General features: G+C 44.8%; 1 protein-coding gene across 1 annotated transcript; it reads right to left on the bottom strand.

The window, feature by feature from the left end:
- Positions 1–3,741: 3,741 nt before the first annotated feature.
- BSND (barttin CLCNK type accessory subunit beta) lies at positions 3,742–8,341 on the bottom strand. Its single transcript, XM_083510370.1, has 4 exons — positions 8,122–8,341; positions 7,350–7,444; positions 5,546–5,800; positions 3,742–4,446 (listed from the first exon to the last, which is right to left on the bottom strand). Exons 1-4 carry the CDS (start codon positions 8,296–8,298, stop codon positions 4,023–4,025), a joined length of 951 nt encoding a protein of 316 aa, XP_083366496.1. The 5' UTR covers positions 8,299–8,341; the 3' UTR covers positions 3,742–4,022.
- Positions 8,342–11,938: the final 3,597 nt, after the last annotated feature.

The following is an 11,938-nucleotide window of genomic DNA, read 5'->3' as shown; positions in this document are numbered from 1 at the left end:
AACCTCTCAGGACTTGGAAGGCCTGCCTTGGGGAGTCAGGGAGCTGGGAGCAGGGACATGAGTCAGGTCTAAACAAGGAGGGGGGTCCATTTTTCTTTTGTGTGCTGCTTTCACTTCTGAAAACAATGTTTAGGAAACATGTGCTTTTCTTCTTTTCTTTTGTTTTCTTGCTGTGACACCCAACAAGTGTTTCTTATAATTGTATAAACAATCCTCCTCAACTCCCTGACATTGTTTTCACCTTTGGCTGCTTATTTCTGTGTACGTGATCAGAGGGCCAAACATCTGCAGGGAAGGCGGCGTGCTTTCTTGTGGTAGACAATGAGCAAAGTACAAAGATACCTGCTAAATTTATAGTCTAGCTTTGAAAGAGATGCATGCAATGGAATATAAGAGGGAACCAGGGCACAAGGAAGACGGAAAAGGGCAGCACTATGAAACTGGACCACCAGACTATCTATTTTGGCAAGCTGATGAGAAGGTGGCATTGCACCTTGCAAAGCCCCCAATCTCTCTACCCCCTTAAAAAATCCATGCCTACTGCAGACTTCTTTCTCCCACCCAGCAAGGCTAGGAAAATACACAGATCAAGAGTTCTTGCTGGAAATTGCAAGAGGGTGCTTTCCGTTTTGTTCTATCCAGCCTGACAGTGCTCCAGAAGAGGATGGTTCCGTTTGACACCCCTCAAAAGCTATTTTGATGGGCTAAGCCAGGAGCGGGGAACATTTTTTCAGGCCAGGTGCCACCTTCCTTCAAATCCAGCCTTCTGGGGGGCCACATGCCAGAGGAACAAGGAAATGGAATAGTGGGTGTGGTGAAAATGAAAGTGGGTGTAGTCAGAGCTGATATGGGATACATATAGGCACACCACATGCGGCACACACAACACATATTGACACAACGCGTGGGCACAAAATAGCTACGAGAGCCAAGATGGAAGAGTCATAAATAACTGTCCCAGTCAAGGAGGTTGGCAGGGATGTTGGTGGTGGGGTCACCGCTCACAAGACTTGTGGGAATAGAAAAAAAAGAAGCGAAGGGGAACCCGCAGAACAGAACAAGATGGTTCCAATTATCTACTCGAGGACACATGGAATATTCATGAATACGGGATGTACCTTAGTAACTGGATCTGGGGCTGCAGCCTCTACAAACGTCAAGTGAAGCTACGAAGGACACCTCAGGGTCACGAACTGGGCTTTTCTATTTAGTGCAAACAACGCATTTTAAACGGCTGTTGACACAGTACACGAGTAGGATTACCACTGTCAGGGCAGCTTATGCCAAGTACACAATGCTTTAGCAAAGTACTAAAGCTGGCGGGACAGAAGGGAACGAGCAACAAAACCACCCACAGCCATTGAGGTCACTTCTGACATCATTACGCCATCATTTTCACAATCTGTCTTCAGTCCACGTTATTTCCTGCAGCTGTCAGGGGTGGGGAAGTGATGTATCAGAAGCACAAATGGGAAATGGAGCAAGTTACAGAGCCAGGGGGTCGCAACACGAGACTGCTTCTGGCATTGTCAAGTGTTTCGTAAAAATTGAGGCTCGAGACAACCAACCTCTTCCAGGTCACGTCTTAAACCAGCTTCTGATGGGATATTTAAACTGTGTGGAACTCTTCTGCTGTTAGTTACCAGGAGCATTGGACTGCAGTCTACTTACAAACAAGTAGCGTCTTGTTCCATTGCGGAATTGAAACATTAAAAATACTCAGCTTCCAGGTCACTTGAAAGCTTATTTGAGAAGCCAAGACATGCATGAAGACTCCTGAGATTTGCAGCACCCTTCAGTCCCTGAAGAAAATATGTTTTCCTAATGGTTGTGGTTTCTCTGCAGTGCCTGCAGTGTATATGGTCCTATAAACTTCTACAGACCCTCTAAGTGCCTCTTTTTTCTAGGGATAGTCTCAGATTTGCAGAAGCCATCACAGCTTCTGATTTGATTCCAGAATGTCCCACATTTCCTTAGGACATCCCTATTTTCACTTGGGAAATGTTGGAGGGTATGGAGTTATGTGACCCCCAAGCCAAGGAGATAAGTAACTCTACAATTTTTAGAAGATATCTGAAGGCTTTTAATGTTTAATGTTTTTATATTTGTTGGAAGCTGCCCAGATGGGCAGGGTATTATTATTATTATTATTATTATTATTATTATTATTATTATTGAATAGGGCGTCCCTATTTTCACCAGAGAAATGTGGGAGGGAATGCTGCTATCTTAGGGTGCAGGGGTTATTATTAAGATTCATTAATCCATTCAGAATAAAATATTTTGTGTGGTTCCCAAAGCTGTGATGCTAAGCACAAGTTGTTTGGCAGTAAGTCCTGTTGAACTTGATGCCATATTCCAAATGGTGTCTTTCTGCCCCCAAGGAACAGGCATGAGCGCATCTTCTAAAACAGGCCCTACTGGCTTTATACTCAGATAGCCTAGTTAAGACGGAGCCAACACCAACCCCTTTGTTGCCTCGCGCTGTCAGTTTCATGGAGCTGCTGTCCCACAGCTGCCTGGGAGCTTGGCTCCCTCCCCATGCGGAAGAAGCAAGCTGACAAGCTGAGCAGTTGGCAGGCTTCCGAAAGCAACATAAATCACACCGGATTTTCCACTGCAGCAAGCAGACCTCCAATGGCCAAAAGGCATGAATCGGAGCAGAAAGCGGGACCTCAGAAGCAAAGGTGCTGAGGGCACACGATCCGCCTTCTGTCTGGCTGCTGCTGCTCCTGCACATCAGCCGCTCCATAGTGATCGGGCCAATTAATGAAGCGTGAGCCCTGAGCTGCTTTGGCACCCACACGCAAGCACTTCGTAAACCTCTGACCAGTTCTTTTTCATGTTAAAAGTGTCACTGTTTGATATATCATCCAATCCCCAGGAACCACCACCATCGAACATGTCCTCAGCAAAGCAGTCCATGGACATGAAGTACAATCACACCAATATACAGTCAGGTATCTGTGGATGATGGGGCAAGAATGCTAAAGGATTCTAAAAGACTAAAAACACATTTACAGTGTAATTCTGTGCATTTTCACTCAAAAGCATACCTTGCTAAATTCGGTAGGACTTGCTCCCAGTTTTGTACATTTAGAAAATGGCAGCCTTAGTAGGTAAAAGGTATAGGTAAAGGACCCCCGGACGGTTAAGTCCAGTCAAAAGCGACTATGGGGTTGCAGCGCTCATCTCGCTTTCAGGCTCATCTCTGTCCACAGACAGCTTTCATGTGGCACAACAGAACACCGTGACGGAAACCAGAGCACACGGAAAAGGCGTTTACTTTCCTGCCGCAGCAGTACTTATTTATCTACTTGCACTGGTGTGCTTTCAAACTGCTAGGTTGGCAGGAGCTAGGACAGAGCAACAGGAGCTCACTCCATAACAGGGATTTGAACCGCTGACCTTCTGATCGGCAAGCCCAAGAGGCTCTGTGGTTAGACCACAGTGCCACCTGCATCCCAATAGAGTATCATTTCATAAATGGCAAAGAAGCGCTAAAAGATGATGTTCAGGCGAGTCATGGATCCTCGATCCACACTCCCTGGGAAAAGTCATGACTCTGCCCCTTGGGACAATATATATGTTCTCAGCAGGGGCGCCGTTCTCATATACAGAGTCTGTTTCTCCTTTATAGTGTTTTTCTGAATCATCTCTCTGGCTGGTGAGAACTTTTAGGGGTTCAGTGCTACCCAGGTTTGATTTCCTTTGGAAGAAAACCACAGGGGGCTTATGGTATTTGGTGATATTTCACTTTATTTACAAATATACAGGTTGAGCATAAGTGGAGGGACAGCTTAAGACACTTCAACAGACAGCCAAACTTTTGTTCTTCTGCTTTGGTCCTAACCCATATTCTCCATCACTTCCTATAAATCCCCAGAGAGCAGGACCAATCTACCATGGCTTGGGCATCCCTTTTATTGTCTGAGCCACTCCCCACCCCCACCCAACCTTTCATCTCTTTGGATTTGGACTCCCATGAGAATGTTCCCGGGCTCATTCCTAATTTTTAATGCTTAGTCCTTTGGTTCAGAGACAGCAGCGACCGATGAGGGGACGTCTCCTGCTCCCTCTTTTATTCCATAGTACATGTCATCCTCTTCTACATTATGCGTAGCTCTGTGTTCCAGTCGTTCAGGCCCTACTGTAGCCAATGCCCCATCTCCTCTGGGGGCAGGAATAGGGCAACGGCTTTGGTTAGGTGCCGTTATCCTTTCATTGTTTTGACCTTGACCTTCCGCCGTCAGGGAATCGATCAGGGCAAAATCTTCATAGGAAGGAAGCTTGAATCTGAGCTGGCTTTCTGTTGGAGACATAGGCTTCGAGACATTTTCCCTCCTCTGTAGAAACGGACTGTTGGCTGCAGATTCCACGGAAGAGGCGTCAGCTTCCTCTTGGAAAGAAGCCAGTGGCGCCTGGTTAGGAAACTTTTCCGACTCACTAGAATTTAAAGAGAAGGTTCATTGAAGGACATAGCTTCCAAGGCTGATTGCTGAGCTGTTTTGTGTTTCTACTAGGACGTTTATAGTAAATCAAGCCGGGCAGATGCTGTGCTTTTCACCGGCACATCCCTGGTTCTGGAATGACCAGCTGTTGTTGATTTATTTAACTTGGTTTCTAAGGGTAAATTAAATATTATTGACCATGCCAGCCCAACAGCATTGTTTTGATCTTGAACTCAAGAGTCACCAATGTGGTCCCCTCCAGATGTTCTTGGACCCAACTCCCGTCATCCTCGGCCAGCATGCCCAATGGTCTGAGTTAACAGGAGTTGCACTCCACCCGGAAGGTATTGGGCTTGTGATGCCTGCTTTAACTAGAAGGAACAACACCGGGCAGAACAGACTGTGTTGGCTTTTCGTTGATACAGAGCTAGCATGCATCTTATATTTAGCTCCACCTTCTATGGGGATGGTAACATTAGCTGATTAATCTAACAGATTAATCAACTAATGTTGCTAATCTGTTACATTAATCAATTAAAGAACATAAAAACGTAAGAAGAGCCTTGCTCTGGATCAGGCCAGTGGTCCATTTAATCCAACATCCTCTTGTCACAGTGGCCGACCCCTGTTCAGATTTGTTCAGTTCGAAAGGAGCTCCCAGATAAACAATCAGTGGTGCGCTCTCTCTCTCTCTCTCTCTCTCTCTCTCATGCACTTTATATATATATACAGTGTGTGTGTGTGTGTGTGTGTGTGTGTGTGTGTGTAGTACATATATATCATTGCACCATATCTCACACATAGAAAAGGATATAATTTCTAACATAGAATATTACATATTTACAAAGATTGTATCGGTTCTGACACCTGCATTAGTAACATTGTTTTATGCAGATGTTCATTTATTCATTTTGTTTAATCAAGCAATGAAAATGCATACAACCAACTAATATTTATATAATTTGACAACCATCCCACCATTGCAAACTTTTCTCTATCCAGAGTGCCTAATAGAAATCACCAAGAGTGACCATAAGGTTCAGGGTGGTGTGCAATTCAAACCAGCCCCTGAACGCACCGCATGAGCTACTCACCAGTACAACCTTGTAGAGTCCTTCTGGGACATTGGGTCCTTGCAGGAGTCTCCATCGCTTTCTGAATCCCTGTGGACCTCTGCCTTGGCCTGTACAACAGGCTGGGTACATCCTTCTGCCCTGACCGGTGGGACTGGGGCAGACAGAACTCCCACAGATTCTGCACCTGCCACTTTCATCTGGATCTGTTCATAAGAGGGCAGGCTTTTCTCATAGACTTCAGCTTCTTTCTGGCTGGTGTAAGGTGTCTGGGAACTGAGCAAACAACATGAGAAAGTGGAATATTACTTCACCAGATCTGTTATTAACAGGGGACAGGAATCTGATTATTTGCTGATTCAGAAATTTGAGCAGCTTCAGAGGACCTAGCATTTCTCTAGTCAAGTTTGCTTCCTCTTAAGCGTGTTGCAGTTGTTCGTTATCTGGATATGAGCTGTCAGGAGACCTGCTTTTCTTACCTGTCCTCCATTCCCTCCTGGATGACTAGGAGAAAGGGACATGCAAAATCCATCAGTCTGTATGCCAAGGCTATGCTGCCTTCAGCTACTTTAGTTTCACTTTCCTTTCTGTTGTTGGCAATTGCAGTATTATGGAAAATTGTCTTGTGCTGTTTAAGGGAAGTTGATGGATGGAGTGTGGTGGGAAGGGAGATATGAGCAAGTAAATGACATATAGCCAGGAATGGAGTGGCCCATGGACGCCTCTGAGGCTGGGCTAATGCACAGTAGGCTGGTGCCGGGTCCAGGTTTTCAATCAGAAAAACAACTGCTTATGAAGTACATAAAATAGGCCTTCTGGCAGCAGGCTGTGCTCTTGCCCTTAGTCAATGTTGAGAGGAAGGGAAGAAGTGACTAATGAACTTGGTACAAAGCTCTATACAGCTTGGGACCAGGATAGCCAAAGATTATCTCACCCCTGGGACTCAGCTACATTAGTAAAGCAACAACTATTTGAATGTGCTATAAGCATGCAACACCAGATGGTGCCAGAGAGCAGAAAAAATTTATATGCGATTTTCCATAGGGTTTTATCTTTCTTTTATTATAACGGATCTAATTTCTGGCTTATTTATAGCGGTTTCCCCCTGTGTGTAGATCCACCCTATATATACCCAACCTGTCACTGCACTCTGCAGGAGACCACCTACTACAAATAACTTTTCACCAGGATTTATCCATCTCTAGGGTGAGAGAGGCACTGTTCTGAAGAAGCTTGGATGTGAGGTGGAGAATAAGTTCTTTTAAGCTGCCATAATTTTATCTTGATTAACCAGTTATAGCTTCTGCACAGCCCAGAGAGACAAGGCCAAAGGAGCTGCTGTTCTTATGGCCAGTGCAGAATGAACCCTAAGGAGGCCCACATTCTTTTTCTGGATTGGATTATATATAGCAGGGCTAGACACTGAAATGAGATGGAGGTTGCAATCCTATACACACATCTGAGAGTAGGCCACATTGAACTCAATGAGATCTGTTTCCAAGCAGACAAGCATAGGATTGTGCTGCAAATACTGCTGCCTTTTGCTTTCCTATGCATAGGTCTCCAAAGCTGTTCCATGCTTTACACACAAACACACACACCTCTGAGGAGCTTTATATTTTCCCTAAAGACACCGCATTTCTCCTGCTTAAAAATACACTTAAATTGTGCAATTCACTGCCCTGTGCCAGCGTTTCCAGACGTTGACCTTGTCCCCCTGTGGAACACAGTTTGCAATATGCACAGGCAAGTACTGTATTCTAATTAAAAAGTAGATTGCAGACTGTTGAGTTGAAGCTTACAGGCTTGGTTTCCGCAAACATACCTGTTCTTCTCGGGAATCTCATTTTGAACAGATGAAGCAGCAGTGTTCTTTACAAGAAACTTCTCAGACTCCACGTCAACAGAAACAACTCTGATCTGGGGAGGGAAAGCGGGGAAGTAAGGGAAGATAACTCCTTGGAACAAGGGGGTTATTTCCTCCCATCAAATGAGCAGCTACACACAAACACATGCACAAATACTGAATTTAATTAAGAAAATGTGATGTATCATTTGGATCTCAAATAAAGCTCAGGAGGCAGTCCACCCTGGGCAAAGTGATTCTTTCTCATCTATCTCCAAGGAGATGTAGGGGTTCCCTAGAAGAAAGGCATTTTATTTTTATTTTTACATTCCGAACTGTGTCTTCAATCAAATCCTAGATTTCCAGAAAGAAGATTCAAGCTGCAACTCCAACAGGGAACAGCCTTAGATTCGCCATTACCTAACTTATTCTTTCTACAGTTCCCGCTGCATTATATTGTGACATCATTCTAATATCTATCCTGCGACGGCAACATTATTTTTGTGGCAACAGTAAGGAAACCAATGTGTAAAGTAAAGGATACCAAAAAATTTGATTGCTTTGCAAGTAAAATATTTTTAAGTTTCTACTTCTTAAAAGGCTAACAAGCTCAATAAAGAGTAGGGAACATATAATCCCGCCGTTTCCAAGAGCCCAAATATATTCTTGGGAAGTCTGAGTTTGATACCCCCAAAATGCAACTGTTGAAGTCACATTCTTTAGAAAAAAGGAAAAGTAGACTGTTTCCTACCTTCGGGTAGCACTGACACATGCTCCAAATGATCCCCGCAGCGATGACCAAGGCCCCTAAGGTACAAAAAGTGATGTAGATCTGGGGCTTATCCACACTCATGATGAACATCCCGATCATCACGAGAAAAACTCCCAAGACGATGAGCCCATGGCGAAAAGTTTTCTCTTCAGCCATTGGGATCCAGGAAGAGAGATTGAAATCGAGGTAAGTTCTGGGCAGGCTAATTCATGGAAAGAACTTGCACTGGAAAAGCGTGGGTGGTGGTGGGGAGTCCAGAAAGGCTGGGCAGCCCTTCACCTGTCCCTGACCCAGACAGCAGCCCTCCTCACTCTGGTGCACTGCAAGGAGATGGTGCAGGGAGCCAGCAAGGGGACAAGTGTCAGCTGCAACCTTCAGACCAGTCCTGCCCAGGTCTCAGCCAGCCAGCTTTTAATGGGTTTGTAATGAATGCAAACAAGATCCTTCCATTCACACATGAGTAACATTGCCCAGGGACACTTCACAATAACCTTCCCCCTAGGTATATACAGCGCAAAAGCTGAGCATGCTTTGCCAAAGGGGTGTGGACTCAGGAGGGGAGGTTTTAGGACCCTTCTAGAACGGGATCCCAGTTGACAGGTTTCAGAGGCTCACTGGTGAATTAGGAAAACAGTACCCAGAGAGCCAACTGACTGCTCCACAGTCTGGTCCTTTGTCTAGACCTTAAGGGGACTCTCTGGTGGGACAATAACCTTCCTGCCTCTGTGTGGTGTCAGATGGCATGGCCTTCGTAGTGTGCAGTCTTGCACGGATGACAATGGTGGCTCCCCCAGGCTCTGGATAATGAAGTTATTGCTTATGAAAGGCAAATAGGAAGGAGGCTTTACAAGATCGCTTATCCCCCCTGCCCTCCCAAAATGTGTTCTTTCAGTCAGACCAGTTATCACAATGGCTACATTTTGCTCCTGTCACCCCCTTCCCACCCCATTGCTTTCACACAGGCTTTCACAATAACTCAGTTATGTGGGGCAGGATAAATATAATCCCTCACGGAGATGAGCCATTCACTATCAAATGTCAACTGTAGCCCCACCCTCTAAAGTGCTTTCTCAAAATCATTCATTTACAGTTATATTGACAAACTTCAGGCTGCATTGCCTGTATGCATTTACCTAGGAGGAAGCCCTGTTTAATTCAATGGGACTTACTTCTGAGTAGACCTGTATAGGATTCCACTATAAGTCATTTGACTAGCTTTAATAGTCTGCTAATGCATGTTGATAGAGTGGAAGTTTCTATTCATCCTCCCCCCCCCCAAAAAAATCTCTCTCTCTCTCTCTCTCTCTCTCTCTCTCTCTCTCTCTCTCTCTCTCTCTGTGCGTGTGTGTGTGTGTGTGTGTGTGCGCGCGCGCGCGCGCCTGCCTGGCTGCCCGCCTGCCTTAGGAACCATCCTCACAGTCCTTGTTGGAGCTTGCTAGTTTTGAGTTTATATGCAGGATTTTAGTAATCGGTCCATTGTTACAATTTTCTTGTCTCTGCGTGGCTTTGAAATGCAGTTCCTCGTATCTTCTTTCCCACCTGTCAGGGGATATATTAGTGAAATCAGAAATAATACGGATTTCATTTTTTTATGTTATAGTTAGGTGAATGGGCTTGGAGGCAAGGGAGATTGCTTAGGTTATGGCTTTTTCTCCTCAAGCAGCTGATAATATTCTGCTGCCCCCCCCTCCTTTCCTTAAAACCTTTGAGATTTGTAGAAGGAAAAAGTTTTGGGAGTAGGTTGCCATCTAGTGGGCATTTTACACAGCTGCGCCACCAAAAGTGCTGCGGAAAGCTGAAGAAAGCTAGCCTAATGTAAGAAAGCCAGCCTAAATTATGAACCTCCAAAAATGGAAGTTGTTCACAAATCAGAAATCTAAATAATCCTCCCCTCACACCTTTCTTCTTATTGTTTCTTGATTCTTCAAGTGCATATATACCCTTCCAGTGTATTAGCAACCTACATTGACAGTGGGGGAAACCCTGGAGAGCCACAGCCAGTCAGTCTGAATGATGCTGAGCTGGATGGACAAATTGTCTGATTTGGGGCATTTGTAAACTTACCAATTATAGCTATAATTGCTGGGGGGAGAAGTTTGCAGATATTTTGCCATGCTGGCACATGGTGTCAGCATTATTCAGCCGAGTCTTCCAGAATAATGAACTCACAAACACACATTTCTTTTCTACCACGAAAAAGCCCTGACTTTTCTGAAAGATCTGTAATGGATCCCCAACATCTTCATTTGTGCAGTAAACAAGCACCATCCTGGTTTCTTGGTTGAGGGGGTTGGTGGGTATGGCTTGGAAGACATCTGTTTTACACCACCTCCCTCTGACCAGTCAGTTTGTGAGCTCAGTTCAGAGGAAAGGCATGGCCTATGAAGATGATGCTACTGAATCCATGCACTGTTCGTGACAGCAATTGTAAGCTGCAGAAAACAACATTTCATCACAATAACCAGGTTCACCAAAGACATGTAGTTCCTCTTCTAATCTCCCATACTCCCACAAGATTAGAATCCTGGAATACTAGGCACAAATTTGTTTTAAGCCATGAAAGGTCCATTCCCCCCCTGCTCATGCTCATAACTTCCAATATTTACTGACTGGATGAATATAGGGGTATGTAAGAGTTGCGATGACAACCGTGGAATTTCCCTCAATTCAGGCAAAACCCTCCATTAGTGTGGAAAGAAAAACCCCACATTCACTCTATTAGCAGCGGCGTATGACCAAAGGGGCAGACAATCAGCTACAAATTCACTCTTAAAAGAATCTGATTGAACAGCAACTGTTCTACCATAGAGGTAAATGTAGGAAGACCCCGAGTAAGGTAGCTCCCCAAGCTCCTAAGAAGTTATCTTTATTTGGCCATCCATATATTTTCAGTTCATATTTCTGGAGCTTTGGCTTCATTTACTAGCCCCCAGTGGAAATATCCTTCTCTAACAAGACTAGCTCTTGAGAGAGTCGACACCAGATGAGGCATGAATCTTGCTCCAGTAGTCATTGAAACACACCATTATCAGCTGTTGACATTACTCACAGATTTTACAGCACACATTAGATACACAATAGACCCTGAAGAGCAGTCTGGGAAGTCCAGCTTTTAAAAAGATGGATGCAACTGAGCCAATATAAGCTGATGTGTGAAGTGGTCCTCAATCTTGCATCCCACCATGACCAAACATATGTTTCTAAGGCAGGGGTGAGAAACCTGTGGTCCTCCAGATGCTGGATATCTTCTTATCTTTGACGATCACTCGTAGCCGAGTAAGATCGTCTTCCATAAACAAGGTTTTAACAATGAGTCCGTAAGTGACTGTGGAGGCCAATTCTGGATCCACACGTCCTTCCACAGTGGGGACATCTGGGGCTGATGGGAATAGGAGTCCAGCAACATCTGGAAGGCCACAAACTCCCAATCCCTGCAAGCAGGGCAGGGAAGCTATAGGCCTTCTCCACAAGTGTTCCTCTGGTTATGCAGTGGTGCGCTCTGTGTCCAAAAATGGAAATTCCACAGAATCATGGATTCTGTGGCCTCTCTCCAGGCCTTGAGGTGCCTGCACATTTCATATCACTCTGTCCCAGGTTATCAAGCGGTGAACAAACCATCTAATGCACCTTAGGAAAGAGACATCATAAAAGGGATTTCATACAAGCAAAATCAATCAATCATGCGGCTAAGTTTATAACCAGATTCAAGTGGGTGGTGAGCAACTGCCAATAACAGCAGTAGTTGCACTTCAGTTGCTTCAGGTTGTTTTGCTACGTTTACAGCTTTTGGATTTGG

Source organism: Podarcis liolepis (genome assembly GCF_965112155.1).
Source record: "Podarcis liolepis genome assembly, chromosome: 6".
In the NCBI taxonomy this organism is placed as follows: domain Eukaryota; kingdom Metazoa; phylum Chordata; class Lepidosauria; order Squamata; family Lacertidae; genus Podarcis; species Podarcis liolepis.
This window is presented reverse-complemented; position numbering and strand designations above follow the sequence as displayed.